This window comes from Rhinolophus sinicus, linkage group LG07 (genome assembly GCF_036562045.2).
Source record: "Rhinolophus sinicus isolate RSC01 linkage group LG07, ASM3656204v1, whole genome shotgun sequence".
NCBI lineage: Eukaryota > Metazoa > Chordata > Mammalia > Chiroptera > Rhinolophidae > Rhinolophus > Rhinolophus sinicus.
In genome coordinates, this window is record NC_133757.1 from 50031679 (window position 1) to 50048216 (window position 16538).

Genomic DNA, 16538 nt, shown 5'->3' on the forward strand with positions numbered 1-16538 from the left:
TTGACACATTTTTTTCTACTCACTCCTTACCCCCTTTAACTTTCACTTCTCTCACTTATTAATTTTCCCTGTTTATGGATAGCACATTAGAATTAATAGTGCTCTCTGAATGTGGTGTAGCAGTAAACCTTAACTTCAAACACTTCCACCAGGCACTGAGGATACAGGGCTGATTCATACAGGATCTAATATAGCCGCATTTAATGTTTATGTGGGATTGGTAGTCCTCCGGTGTTATGGATACTTAAGTATTTACAACTCTTGTATCTAACCCCCAAACTGGAGGGAAGAGGCAGGAAAAAACTGAAATGGAGCAGAGGGGCAGGTCAGAGTGATAAGGCTAGTTTGCAAGCTCCATTGCATTCTTTTGGTTACTGTACCTGTATATGGCTGGATTCTCCTCTGACCACTGCAGGATGAAAGCAGTGACTATTTTAGCAATTACCATGTATAATGCCCACTTTTTTGCCCAAATTTGTAAGGGAAAATTAGGATGCACATTATAGATGGGCAGTACTAATTCCCTATCTATATAAATGTTTTTCACTCTTTTATTTATGCTTATGAGTTAAAAGTGTAACTCAAAATCAATAACGATATCCATATGCAAAATAATACCCTGGAATATGATAATTGGTTTTGTTGAACTTATGAGGAACTTGCAACAACAAAGAGTTCTTGGCCTTCTATGATACGTAAATATCAAAAATTTGTTACAGGTATGTAAAATTTCCTGTGCCTTGTATCTGTTCTTGTGTTTTGTAATTATTTGTGACATAAAATTTCTTGTACCATAAAATGTGAAAAAATATTATAAATGCTAAAATTCCTTTATAATACAAAAAAGTACCTAACTGTAAACAAATAAAAAATTTGAATTAAAAAATTAAAACGAAAGATTTCTTCCCTGTAAGTTTGGGCCAAAACGTGGGTGCACGTTATACATGGGAGCGCATTATACATGGCAAAATACGGTAGATGATTTTATTATAACCTAATTAAATCTAGAGTGGAGGGGAGAATGTGGAAAGGGAACACCAAAAGCCTTTTATCCTAGTGCAGGTTGAAGTAGTAATTCACCACCTTCCTCTTAGTCTTGGGGAGGAAGAAAACATACTCTGTATCAATAGTGGTTGGAAGTTTTTATGCTAAGGAAAATCATTTTGATTGGTACCACTAAGCCCTTTCCTCCATTATCCATCCAGAGAATATTGGAGACCTTATTTCTGCCTTTTTTTTCTTTTTTCTTTGTTAAATTTATTGAGGTAGCAATGGTTAGTAAAATTACATAGGTTTTAAGTGTACACTTTATTATTTAAGTGTTTTATTCCTTTGTTGCTTTTAGTTTTATATCCCACATATGAGTGAAGTCATATGTTTCAGTTTTATATCCCACATATGAGTGAAGTCATATGGTTCTCCACCTTTTATGTCTTATTTTGCTTAGCATAATAATCTCAAGATCCATCCATGTTGTCACAAATGGCAGTATTTCATCTTATGGCAGAGTAGTACTCCACTGTGCATATATACCACATCTTCTTTATCCAATCAGCTATTGAAGGACGCTTTGGTTGTTTCCATGTCTTGGTCACCGTCAATAATGCTGCAATGAACATTGGAGCACATATATCTTTACGGATAAATGTTTTCAGATTTTTGGGGGTAGATACCAAGAAAAGGGATTGCTAGGTCATACGGTAATTCTATTCTTAATTTTTAAAGGAACCTCTGTGCTATTTTTCATAACGGCTGTGCCAATTTACATTCTTCCCAACGGTATATATGGGTTCCTTTTTCTCCACAGCCTCTCCAACACTTGTTATTATTTGTCTTGTTAGTGATAGCCATTCTAACAGGTGTGAGGTGATATCTCATTGTGGTTTTGATTTGCGTTTCCCTGATAGTTAGTGAAGTTGAGCTTTTTTTCATGTATCTGTTGACCATTTGTATGTCTTGTTGGGAGAAGTGTCTGTTCAGGTTCTCTGCCCATTTTTCAATTGAATTGTTTGTTTTTTGTTGTTGTTGAGTTGTATGAGTTCTTCATATTTTTTGGATATTAGCCCCTTATCAAAGACATTTTTTGCAAAAATCTTCTCCCATTCAGTTGGTTGCCTCTTTATTTTGTTGATGGTTTATTTGCTATGCAGATGCTTTTTAGTTTGATATAGTCCCATTCATTTATTTTAGCTTTTACTTCTCTTGCATTTGAGGTCAAATTCTTAAAGTCCTCTTCAAACCCAAGGTCCATAAGTTTAGTACCTATGTTTTCTTCTATGTATTTTATTGTTTCAGGTGTTATGTTTAGGTCTTTGATCCATTTTGAGTTAATTTTGGTACATGGTGACAGAGAGCTGCCTAGTTTCATTCTTTTGCATATGGCTTTCCAATTCTCCCAGCACCATTTATTGACGAGGCTTTTTTTTCTCCATTGTATGTTTTTGGCTCCTTTGTCAAAAATTATCTGCACATACATATGTGGGTTTATTTCTGAGTTTTCAATTCTATTCCATTGGTCTGTGTACCAGTTTTTCTGCCAGTACCACGCTGTTTTGATTATTGTCACTTTGTAGTACGAGCTGACATCAGGGAATGTGATACCTCCAGCCTTGTTCTTTTTTCTTAGGATTGTTTTTGCTATTCGGGGTCTTTTGTGATTTCATACAAATCTGAGGATTTTTTGTTTTTTTCTTTAAAAAATGCCATTGGGATTTTAATGGGGATTATATTAAATCCATATATTGCTTTGGGTAATATGGCCATTTTAACCATGTTGATTCTTCCAATCCGTGAACATGGAATATCTTTCCATTTCTTTGTGTCTTCAATTTCTTTTAAGAATGTCTTATGGTTTTCAGTGTGTAGGTCCTTCACATCCTTTGTTAAGTTTATTCCTAGGAATTTTATTCTTTTTGTTGCAATTGCAAAAGGAATTTTTTTCATATCTTTTTCTGAAATTTCGTTGTTACTATACAGGAATGAAATGGATTTTTGTATGTTGATTTTGAAGCCAGCAATTTTACTGTATTCATTTGTTGTTTCTAATAGCTTTTGGGTGGAGTCTTTAGGGTTTTCTATACAAAGAATCATGCCATCTGCAAAAAGTAACAATTTAATTTCTTCATTCCCAATTCGGATGCCTTTTATTTCTTTCTTTTGCCTGATTGCTCTGGCTAGGCCTTCCAATACTATGTTGAATAACAGTGGTGATAGGGGGCAACCCTATCTTGTTCCTGAATGTAGAGCAAAAGGCTTCAGTTTTTCACTGTTAATTATGATGTTAGCTGAGGGTTTGTCATATACGGCCTTTATTATGTTAAGGTATTTTCCTTCTATACCTATTTTATTGAGTGTTTTAATCATAAATCGATGTTGTATCTTGTCAAATGCTTTTTCTGCATCTATTACTATAATCATATGACTTCTATCTTTTGTTTATGTGGTATATCACATTGATCGGTTTGTATATGTTGAACTATCCTTGTGCCTCTGGGATGAGCCCTACTTGATCATAACATATATAATCTTTTTAATGTATTGTTGTATTTGATTTGCCAGAATTTTGTTTAGGATTTTTGCAATATCTCTGTATTCATCAGAGATATTGGTCTGTAATTTTCTTTTCTCGTGTTATCCTTACCTGGTTTTGGTATCAGAGTAATGTTGGTCTCATAAAATGAGTAAGTATTGCCTCTTCTTCAGTTTTTTGGAAGAGTTTGAGCAGGATTGGTATTAGATACTCTTTGAATGTTTGGTAGAATTCGCTAGTGAAGCCATCTGGTCCTGGACTTTTGCTTTTGGGAAGGTTTTTGGATGACTGATTCAATTTCCTTAACGTTGATCGGTCTGTTTAGATTTTCCAGTTCTTTGTGATTCAGTCTAGGAAGGTTATATGTTTCTAAGAGCTTGTCCATTTCTTCTAAGTTATTGAATTTGGTGGCATATAGTCCTTCATAGTATTCTAGTATGATCTTTTGTATTTGTGTGGTATCTATGGTAATTTCTCCTCTTTCATTACTGATTTTGTTTACTTGTGTCTTTTCTCTTTTTATCTTTGTGAGTCTAGCCAATAGTTTGTTGAGTTTATTAATCTTTTCGAAGAACCAGCTCTTTGTTGCATTGATTTTTTTCTGTTGACTTTTTGTTCTCTATTTCATTTAGTTCTGCTCCAATTTTTATTATATTTCCTTCCATCTGCTGATTTGGGGTTTTATTTGTTCTTGTTTTTCTAGTTCTTTAAAGTGTAATGTTAGGGTTTTTTCTATCTTAATGATGTAAATAACTTGAGAAAAAAGGTTGAACAGACAAACCAAATACCAACAATAGTGAAGGCCTTATCAGAGACTCAAATAGCTAACTAAAGTCCTTCCCAAACCAGTTTAGTAGCTGAAAAGACTTTTCAGTTCCCATTATATTAGCACATCTCTCTGCCCTTCTGTACTTTAATTATCCTGTCACTGATGGCATGTGCAGAAACAGTAATATGCATGTGGTTGCATACACCGATCATCCAAAAGTGTTGTTAAGCCGTTAGTACATTTATCTTGTCTTTTTCTATAATTTCATCTCCAGATACGTGGGCAGATTTTTTTTAGGGTCAGAGGTTTTCCTCCACCATGATAATACTTGGGACCATATTCTTCCTGTCAATAAAATCTAACAAAATAAAGCCTAGTCCCTTGAGTTTGCCAAGGCTTTACTAATGTCTGATCTGAAAAATAACTCTTATTTTCAGCCAGGTCTAGAATTGATCATCTGTGAGATTGATCATCTATGAATTATCATTTTATAGTCTTATCATTTAGAAGGTATTGTGGTTGCAAGTTAGGTTTTTTTTGTTTGTTTTTTTAAAAGATTTTATTGGGGAAGGGGAACAGGACTTTATTGGGGAACAGTGTGTACTTCCAGGACTTTTTTCCAAGTCAAGTTGTTGTCCTTTCAATCTTAGTTGTGGAGGGTGCCGTTCAGCTTCAAGTTGCTTCAAGTTGTTGTCCTTTCAGTCTTAGTTGTGGAGGGCGCAGCTCAGCCTCAGGTCCAGTTGCCATTGCTAGTTGCAGGGGGCACAGCCCACCATCCCTTGCGGGAGTCGAACAGGCAACCTTGTGGTTGAGAGGACGTGCTCCAACCAACTGAGCCATCTGGGAGCTCAGCGGCAGCTCAGCTCAAGGTGCCGTGTTCAATCTTAGTTGCAGGGGGCGCTGCCCACCATCCCTTGCGGGAATCGAGCTATTGAACTGGCAACCTTATGGTTGAGAGGATGCGTTCCAACCAACTGAGCCATTCGGGGCACAGCTCAGCTCGAGGTGCCGTGTTCAATCTTAGTTGCAGGGGGCAGAGCCCACCATCCCTTGCAGGACTCGAGGAATTGAACTGGCAACCTTGTGGTTGAGAGGCCACTGGCCCATGTGGGAATAGAACCGGCAGCCTTTGGAGTTAGGAGCATGGAGCTCTAACCACCTGAGCCACCGAGCCGGCCCACGTTAGTTTTTTTATTTGTCTTGAATAGATAATACATTCACAAGTTCAATTCTCAAAGTCAAAGAATGTATGGGTGAAGTTTTCTCATCCCTCTTCCACAGCCATCCTTTTCTCCTCTGTACCAGCAAGCACTGTTCTTAGTTTCTTGTATGTCCTACTAGAGTAGTTAATGCATTCATAAGCAAATATGAATGCGTAATCTGTTTTTCTTTTTTATGCAAATAATAGCATATCCTACATACTGTTTGTATCAGTCAAGGTTCAACTGGGGAAGTAGAGCCACATGAATATTATGGAATGAGAGATTATAGGAATGAAACCTTGTGTGATAGTCAGCAATAGTCTGAGAAAAGTCAGCAGTTTTTAAGCGATGGCACAGAAGGACAAATCAAAGCTTGCCAAAGAACCCTAAAATTCAGGTGCATCCAACTATTAGGATAAGGAGGACAGCAAAGGAGGGCAGAGAGAGACATTCCTAGGACAGTGTTGTTAAGTAGAAGTTTCTGTGATGATGAAAATGTTTCATTTCTACACTGTCCAATGGTAGCCATAGTCACATGTGCTTATTGAGCACTTAAAATGTGACCAGTGTGACAGAGGAACTGAGTTTTTGTACCTAGTACAGAAATGTTGGTTAATCTTATCTATCTGGGACTCAAATTCCTCATTTATAAATTATGGACACCAACCTTACTCATGCTGTTATTGGGAGGATAGATAACATGCAGCAATATATGTGATAGGATTTTGTTAACCATACACAATTTATACCTACTTAAGGAATGGCCTTTTTGAAAGGGGACTAAGCTTGCAGAAGAACTATGAATATTGGTGTAGCAGAAACGTTATAACTCAACTCGAGGCCTGGCGGTCAAGAAACATGGATTCTGCCACTTCCATATGACATTCTATTATAGACAAGTATTGCCTTCTGGAGTGTAGTTTCCTCTTCTGGTAACTTTAGAAAGTGTAAAGCCCTATGCAAACGTGAGCTGCAACTTGAGTGCAAAGAAGACCCTGTCAACACAGATGATTTCTAGAGCTCAAAGTGTTCTTGCTTTTATCTGTTCCCATTAACGCATTTTTTGAATCTGCAAATTTTTGCACATTTGCTGAAGCGTGCAAGATGCTATGCTAGGTGCTATATCCCCTTTTACTGTATCAGCTCTTATCTAATCCAATTTGCTACCTCTTTGAATTTTGTATTGATTGAATTTCTGTGATAACTGTACTAAAGGACATCTTTGAAGAATATTTGAAATACATGGCTAATTCCGATGGTGGCTCATTTTGATTTAGAAAAAGGCTGACCTTGTGCCGTACCTAACAAAATACCACACTTGAGGATAATATTCTAAAACAAAAGCTTTAATTCTGGTGCTTTTATTTTAAATTCCTTGACAGCTGAGATCAGCTGATTTTTTTATTAGATTCTCAAAACATAATTTTTAGATTTCTGGAAACACCTACTACTCACGGAAGAGGATATTGAATCAAAGAATTGAATCTTTTAGCCTGTCAGTCATTCTTATAACTTCACGCCCTTTACAGTATAATATTGAGGCTCGTACAGCTATTCTGTAACTTTCCCCAACAGGTATGCCAGGGGAAAGTTGTATGGGAGCTAAGTTTATTAGGATAATGGTATTTTTATTTATACCTTTGTATTTACAAATTTTAAATACTGTGTAGTTTTTCCTCAGGTGTTACTAAAGGGAAAAAATCACCAATTGAAATGGCAAGGCCACAGATAAATTATAGATCAGTATTTTAATAAGCATGAAAGTCAGATTGATTCTAAACCTCTCTACTAGTTTTTAACATTTCACCTTAATTTTTTTATCTTTATCTAATGAAGACTATTTTTGTTATTATTATTTGTAGCCTCTTATGTAGCAGTTAGACTTCCAAGAATATAATGGTGAAGGTTGGTTTCAAATTTTTCAAGTTTCCCAAATATACTTTCTAGGATTTGTAGATACCTCTTTTTAAAAAAGGAACTATCACTTTCCTTCAGTCTCATACTGAAAGTGGGATCCCAGTAGTGGATGAATCTGCCTTGTTCTTATGGTCTGATAGCCCCAGGAATAGCAACTCTTCACATAAGACATACATTAAAAAAGAAAAATGTAACCCCTTTCTTTCAGAACTCTTAAGCCATGAAAATGCAGCAACGCTGAACGATGTAAAGACACTAGTCCAGCAGCTATACACCACGTTGAGCATCGAGCAGCACCAGCTAACCAAGGAAAGGGAGCTTATCGAAAGATTAGAGGATCTCAAAGAGCAGCTGGCGCCCCTGGAAAAGGTGCAAATTCAAATCTCAGATTTTTCTCTTTATTGATATTTTCTCCAGAGCATATATGTTTGCTTTTTTTTTACCTCCAAGTTTTATGTAATTGAGCTCTGTCAATCAAACTAGTCCCTAGTTTTGAGGACTGAAGCACAAGAAAGTGCCAATCAAAGTTAAGAAGGGACTTAAAAAGAAATAGGTTGGAGCTTTGATAATGGACTTAGAGCTTTGAGGTCTGTCTGCTCTTAACCTGATTTACCACCCTTACAACGAAGATTGGAAAGACTGCTGATCCAGAAACGTTCTAAGTACAGTGGATAATGATTTTAGTCAAGTTAAGTATTAATATTATATGGAATATTATGTAGCTGTTAAAAATGATTATGTAGACCTAATATGCTATAGAAAACGATTCATGATATTTTATGAAAACTAAATTATAAAACAGTGCATATTAGTGTATACTGTGATCCAATTTTTAAATGTATTGTGCTTATAGTTATACATATTTATGTCTTTTAAATATACATACATATATATAAAGAAAAATATTAGAAGGAATATATTCCAAAATGCTAATAGAGTAGTAAGATTATGGTGGAATTTTCTTCTTTTCTGAATGTTTTAGAGTGAACATGTGTCATCCTTATTTTTTAATAATAATACAAATATTTCCATTTAAATAAATTAGACTATATATTAGAGATTAAGAAAAGGAACAAGTGCTTTTCAATATTGTGCTCTTTCTGATTTATTTAAAAATAGTCAACACATATCTCAAGGTTGTTCTCCTTAAATTTAAGACCTTAGAAAGTTGTGGTAAATTAAACTTGAGGATCTATTGTGAAGGCGGATAAGGTTTAAATTTGACATTTTCAAAAGGTAAAGCATTTTTAGTGTACCAGCTATAACAAAATAATTATCATCCTATACTGAATATTTACTATATGCCAAAAAATGTACTAATTATTTTACCTGTATTCTGTTATATACTCAGTAATGAAATTGATGATTTGCAATCCGAGCCTGAACTCAGCTGGTCTGAATCCAGAGTCCATGTGCTGGTTCACTGTGCTGGTTCCCCCCAGTAGGAGCTTTAAGTAAAAACTGATAATATATTAAATCATGTATGCGACAGTGAGAGAACATTGGCATGTTTTCATTTCCCTCTTTTCAAAGAAAGTAATCTTGTAGTTGGCTGAAGAGCTGTTGAAACTAACTTATTCACTCCTGTAGTTTTACCATCTTTTCAGCCACTTCTAGGATGACACATAAAACACAAGTGTCCTAAAAAATAATATTACCCCCATAGATGTGGAGTACCACATAGGCACATAGTCAATGGAATTGTAACAGCTGCATTCGATGTCAGAGGGGTAGTAGATTGGGACGTTATCCCTTTGTAAGGGGTGTAAATGTCTTAACTGTTACATTGTTCTATATACCTAAAACTAAAAAGCAAAATAAAATAAATATATTACCCCCATATAATATTTTATTCAATGAAAGCTACACATACTATTTAAGAAGACAAGCTATATGTAATAGTATTGAGCCTAACTTGTATCTTGATTATGAGCCCTGTTTCTTTAGTGAACATAGAACCATTTAAATTAGCATTTTAAATTGATTCTAAGTCCCAGTGCCTGACAACTGATTGCTCATGTGTGCCCCGTAGGTACGAATTGAGATTAGCAGAAAAGCTGAGAAGAGGACCACTTTGGTGCTATGGGGTGGACTTGCCTACATGGCCACACAGTTTGGCATTTTAGCCCGGCTGACCTGGTGGGAATATTCCTGGGACATCATGGAACCGGTCACCTATTTCATCACTTATGGAAGTGCCATGGCAATGTATGCATATTTTGTAGTCACACGCCAGGTAAGAATTCCTCTTCAAGTAACTTTTTATGAGTTAGTAGTAATGAAGTTTCCGTTGTTAAAGTAGTTCTCTTTCTTTCATATTCTTTAAGTAGTTGTTTATACATTTTCCTTCTGTTATTAGCCCCGTGATCACAGGCCTATTTATGTATGGGAAAATGAAAGCCAAAAAAAGTTCTTTAATCTTTCTTGGCCTCCCAAACTTGTCTAGTAGGCAAGAGGGGTCGTAAACTGCCCGTGTTCTGTCGGTGTTCTCTCAGAGTCTCCAGCACCTCGTCCCATGTCTAGCTCATACTAGTCCCTCTGTGTGAACAAAACCAAACAGCCAGATCAGTCGTAAATAATCCCAGCTCTGGACAGGGCTCCCGTATGTCTGTCTGTCTGTCTGTGTTTCCTTTTCCCCTCTCTCTTCTCCCTCCCTCCCTTTTCTCTCTTCTCTCTCCCTTTCTCTTATATATACACTCCTTTGATGAGTTCTTTTTATGTATTGCTTGAAGTCCAAACTCCTTAGCCAACTATTGTCTTTGCTGGTTGCTACCTGTCTTTCCCAAATGTCTGTTAATCCCTCTGTGTGTTCTAAACAGATAAAATTATATTCTTTATTCCCTTCAAATGCCCTGAGTTGTCTACTACCTCATTTCTTACTTCACACATTCTGTCAACTGGGAATGTTCTCCCTATAGATGTCTACCTGTCATATTTCAAGGTTTACTTAAATGCTTATCTTTCATGAACCTTTGCCCGGTTACCTACAGCCAACTTTGAACTTTTCTTGTTCTGAATTCCTATAAGCAGATTGTGCCTCTCAGTTCACTCATACTATGCTATCTTGTATTATAATTATTTATGTATAATGTCTTTTCCCCTCTACTAAACTATGATATCTTTGGAGGCTAGGCATTTAGTTTCTTCAATTTTTATTGCCTACCATGGTGCCCATATCCTCAGTAGCCTATCTGTCCTACTATTCAGATGCTGTACTTCTGTGATTCCCAACGCACTTTTGCTGCCCCCAAGCAACAAGTTGCAAAATAGCAGTAGTCAATAATTTGTCCTTTCAATTCCATAACTGTCATTTACATTCTACTCCAGCAAACCGCTTCAATAGCCATTCAGAACTTTCTTTCTTAGAACTGTCCTACTTGTAATATAAATTAGTATGCTAATTTCTGACCACAACGGATTTTTTTTCTAGCCCTTTTGTTCACTCACTAGCTCCTTTGACTTCCTCCAGATCTTTAGGCTCCTGCTACCTCTTAACTTTTCACCATCACCTTCCTCATATGTTACTTCCTTTTCTGTCCACCTTAGACCATACTGTCATTCTTTTCTTAGTATCTTACAATCTTTACCCCACTATTTTTCCATCATGTGTACTCTATAAATTCCTAATCTTGGGTGAGTCTAGCCATTTATCCTATATCCAGGCTAGAGAAAAGTCATCTAATAGTTTAGAATAGGGCACTGCTTGTGTTTCTAATTAGATTTCCTTCCCCCCACACACCCATGGTAGTTATTCTAGGACTTCACATTAAGCTCCCCAGGCCACCCTTAACCTTGCCTCCTTCTTCTAGAAAATTGATGTTAACAGATATAAGCTCTCTAATTCCCAAACTCTGTGAGTTTAACAATATCTGTACCTGTTGTCACACTATTTCCTTCAAGCTCAAATAAGAAGTGGCATTTGCCTGTTCAGGGCTATCTCCTCTACCTGTTTTTAAACCCACCCACCTCCTCCTCTGTACTTCCAGTATCCCACTCCAGTTTATTTTTTGCGTTCCCTCTGTTCTCAACTTCTCCCTTTTTGAACTTCTTTCCTTCATAACCAAGCATTCTACATCTCTTCTCACTTATTATAAAATCACCAAATTTCCAGAAAAGTCTAGTACATAATTGCTTAGTAAATTCTTATTGCCCAAAAGAGAGAACATAGAATAGATTTAAGTAAATTTATTTCTGTGTACATTTACATTCTAAGCAAAGATAAGTAAATAGCCTAGTAACAGCAGCTTAGATAAAAGTGAAGGGCTTTCTCTCAAGTTTTTACTCTAACAATTATCCCTTTGGTCAGTGTTACATGATTCATACCTCAATTCTGTCTATTTTTAAAATGCTTCCATAGTCCCTTTCGATACTGTTCATCCATTGTCTGTCATCAATAATAATTATTTCTGCTTCTAGTATGGCATATAAGTAATCAGACCAATATTCCCATTAGGAAAAATTAGAATAATTAGACAAAACACATCTGCCTGTGGAGACACTATAAAGCTAACAAGATAGCAAAAATTACCAGGCAAGGACCGAAAGAAGTGGAGTCCCAGGAAGGTAAACCTGATATTAGGTATGCTTATTCCTCTGGGCATTTATATTGATTAAGGAGAATAAAGCTGAGATGCCAAGAAGCTGAGCCATATTTGATCATCTAGAAGAACCAAAGCCATAGAAATTGGTGTCCAGGGATTACTAAAGTACGTGAAACTCTTTTGCTTTTGTTTGGAGTCTCTGAAGGCTAGCGTTGTGGAATAGCATGAACCTGTTGTGGGTTCTCTCAGAGACGATAGCTCATCTTCAGTTATCTCAATCCCATAAATTAGATTGAGGTAGTCCTATAGGGTATTTAATCACAGAGTGCTCACAGCAGAAGTGAACATAAATCATCCCTGAGAGGAGAAGGCAAAAAAAAGATACAGAGATTGGAAAGAAAGAGAACTGATGTTATTTGTAAATTTTGTACATTAAAAATAAAACAGAAACATGTACAGATAATTGGTTAGAATCCCAAAGTGAGTTTCATAAGGTTACTGGATACAAGGTAAATATACATATTTCAATTGTGTAACTGTATGCCAGAAACAGAAAATGAAACTTTTTAAAAGATACAACTTAAAATGACTTTTAAAGATACCTAGAAGTAAATCGTATAAAAGATGTGCAAAGTCTCTATGCACAAAAACATAAAATTAAAGACTTGAAATGAGATAGCATGTTAATGGATTAGAAAAGTAAATATTACAAAAAAGTCAATTCTATCCAAACTGATCTGTTTGATTCAGTGCAATCCCATCAAAATTCCAGCAGATTTAGGGTTTGGGGAAGAGATTTAAATAAATCTGCTTCTAAATTTTATATGGAAATGTACAGGACAAAGGAAAGCCAAGAAACTCCTGAAGAAAAATTAGGTAAGAGAATTTTCTCTAACAGCTATGGAAGACTATATAGCTTTAGTTATAACGCTACAGTAAGTAAGACAGTGGCACAAGGATAGAGAGATAGTCCAAAGGAATAGAAGAGAGAATACAGAAATAGACCCTGCATAAATGAACTTTTGGTTTTAAAAAGATAGCACTACAAAGAAAGGAGAATCTTTTTTGATAAGTGGTGCTAGGATAATTGAATATCTATATAAAAAAATGAACCAACCCCATCCTTACACTGTAAACAAAAATTAATTCCAGGTGGATTGTAGATCTAAATATGAAAGGTAACCCAATAAAGCTCCTGGAAGATTATATAGGAGAATATCTTAACTACTGTGGAATAGGAAATGACTTCTTACACGGAATGAAAAGTGCTAACCATAAAGATAAGAATGATAAGTAAGACTATATTAAAATTAAGAACTTCTGTTTATTAAAGGATATCATAAAGAGGGCGAACAGACTGAGAGGAGTTATTTGCAGTACATGTATTCAACAAAGCATCTATGTCCAGAATGTATAAACAAATCCTACAAATCAGTAAGAAAAAGACAATCCAATAGAAAAAAAATAAAAGGTGTAAATAGGCACATCTGAAAGAGGATATGCAAATGGCAAATGATACATGAAATGAAACAAACCTCAACCTCATGAGTAATCTGGAAAATGCTATGTATTTCTAAGAAAAATGAACCCATGTCCACTAAAAACTTTTACATAACTGTTCATAGCAATATTATTCATAATAGTCAAAAAGTGATAATAACCCATATGTCTGTCAGTTGATGAACGGATCAAGTGTGGTCCATTCAGTGGAGTATTATTTGGCAGAAAAAAGAAATGAAGTACTGATACATGCCACAAATGGATGAACCTTGAAATAAGTCAGACACGAAGACTATATGTTGAATGATTCCATTTATATAAAATGTTGAGAATAGGCAAATCTATAGAGTCAGAAAGTAGATTAGTATTATAGTTGTCTAGAAGTGACTGTTACAGAACACATGGTTTCTTTGGGGGATGACGAAAATATTCCAAAATTGATTATAGTAATAGTTGTGTAACTTTGTGAGTATACTAAATTGAATATTATACTTTAAATGGGTGAATTTGTATGGTATGTGAATTATATCTCTGTAAAGCTAGTTTTTAAAAATGAGGTAGTAGTTCAGTACAAATACCAGAATGGCTAACATTTTAAAAAACTGGTAATACCAAGTGTTGGCAAGAATATAGAGTGATGGAAACTCTCATATGGTGCTGATGGGACAACCATTCTGGAAGCCTGTTTGATATCACTGCTTGTGTGCCCTATGACCTAGGATTTCCACTTATAAGTAAGTGTATTATCCCCCAACAGAAGAGGTAAGTCCAGAAACTTGTTGGCGGCATTATTCATAGTAGTCCAAACCTGGAAACAGCCCGAAGTCTACCCATAGTACATTAGATAAATAAATTATGATGTAGTCATACAACAGAATATAACATAGCAAGAGAAATGAATAGACTACAGCTACACACAAAAGATGAATCTCACAAACATGATATTGAGTGAAAGTAGCCGTGTACAATACATACTGTCTGACTCCATTTATTTATTATTATTATTAGTTTCAGGTGTACAAAACAATGTAATAGTTAGGTATCAATTATACCCCTCACAAAGTGATAACTCCCCTCCCCCAATCTACTACCCCTCTGACATTATATATAGCTGTTACAGTTCCACTGACTCTATTCCTTATGCTGTACTCCGCATCCTGTGACCACATCCTGTGACTACTATATATATATATAATTATAGTTGACACTCATTATTACTCATCTTCAGGTGTACACTGCAGTGGTCAGGCCTCTACAGCATCCATGAAGTGGTCTCCCTAATAAGACAATGTCCATTGGATACCCTAAAAAAAATCTGTACAACATTATTGATTATATCCCCCAAACTGTCTTTCGTATCCCCCTGGCAATCTTGTGGTTACTGAGTGTGCTGTCTAATCCCCTCACCTTCTCCCTCATCCCCACCCCCTCCCATCTAGCAGCTCTGTTTTTCCTCTATTTTTCTGAGACTGTTTCTGATGACTCCATTTTTATAAAAGTCAAAAAAATATGTAAAACTAAGCTGGAGAGCTCAGGGGGTGTAGGGAAGCTATAAAGAAAGCAAGAAAATAATTATCATCAAAGTCAAGATAATTGATTATTTTGAGGGAAGAAGGAAGGGTTAGGAATTAGGAAGGGGCAGAAGGGGAGCTTCTGGGTTGTTGGCAGTATTCTATTTTTTTTATCTGGTGATGATTCGTTGTGAAACATTTTTGTTTTGTGTGCTCTTCCATGTGTTTCACAATAAAAATGTTTAAGAAATAATTAAAAATTTAACAGCACGTCAGTATATATCTTTATATGTGTGCATGTGTATTGAATCTAATCAACAGTTAGTAAATATTTACTTTGTGAAAATGGTATGCTAAGGACTAATAATTTAATTACTCCTTTATTTTTGTAGGAGTATATTTATCCAGAAGCCAGAGACAGACAATACTTATTATTTTTCCATAAAGGAGCCAAAAAGTCACGTTTTGACCTAGAGAAATACAATCAACTCAAGGATGCAATTGCTCAGGTAAGTTTTCCAAAAATGAAATTTAATAAATCCCAGCCCCATCTTGCATGGCATTATTATTATTACCCATAACCACATTACTTCAATGGGTAAACTCTGAAAGAATGACCCAACTCTCTTCTTCCTATATAAATTATTCCTCAATTGATAAAAATTACTATTTTAGCATGGACACCTCTCTAAAAAGTTTTATAACACAAGCAGGTGAAAAAAAAAAGATCGGTTCTAGCTATCCTCTTAACACTAGCATATTGAAGTTTTAGACCTATTTTTCTTTTTTCATTTTGTTTCTTCAGCAGTCTATTTTTACTTTTCTCTTTGTTTTAAATCTTTCTACAATAATTGACCCAAAGATTTCTCACCTAAAATGTGTGGCAGCAATGGTACAAAAATAAAATGCAGATAAGAGAGAGAGACTACTAGAAATTTTTGCCGGGCACAGGTGAGAGATTATTGAACTGGAACATGCTTTTTTAAAAGATTGATATATTTCATTTTTCATAATCATTACCCCTTTCAGATTTCTGAGTGTGCCTCCCTCACTCTAATATTGATTTTGGTGAATAAATCCTCATTTCTATGCTCCATAGTCTTTTATGACTAGAGATTTTTCAAGAATCTCTAGAAGCTCTTCCATCCCCTTTAATGTTCTGTTGCTCTTCTCTGGACCTCCTCTGCTTTTTCCGTCCCTATTGTTGATGGGGTTGTGCTTTGAATGGGCTTAATCCATCTTCCCACCTTGGCCAAAGAGGACTCATGTCTTCTGTTGCTCTGTGTGAGTGGTTCTCAGCTGAAGGGAATGCAACAGAATCATCTCTCAGCTATTAATAATACAGATGCTTAATACATCTGATAAGGGGTTAATATCCAAAATTTATTAAAAACTGATACCACTCAATACCATAAAAACACACAATCTAATTAAAAAATGGGAATAGGACCTGAATAGACATTTCTCCAAAGAGGACATACAGGTAGCCAATAGACATATGAAAAGAGGCTCAATGTCACTAATCATCAGGGAAATGCAAATCAAGATCACAGATACCACTTTACTCCT

At 35.7% G+C, this 16538-nt stretch overlaps 1 protein-coding gene across 2 annotated transcripts in view; it reads left to right on the top strand.

The window, feature by feature from the left end:
* MCU (mitochondrial calcium uniporter) overlaps window positions 1-16538 on the top strand; it is a 182996-nt gene that overhangs the window by 162576 nt on the left and 3882 nt on the right. For both annotated transcript variants that reach the window (XM_019745865.2, XM_074339574.1), the window contains exons 5-7: window positions 7626-7786; window positions 9450-9653; window positions 15362-15478. In XM_019745865.2, coding sequence (XP_019601424.1) covers window positions 7626-7786; window positions 9450-9653; window positions 15362-15478 — 482 coding nt within the window. The remainder of the gene's footprint in view (window positions 1-7625; window positions 7787-9449; window positions 9654-15361; window positions 15479-16538) is intronic.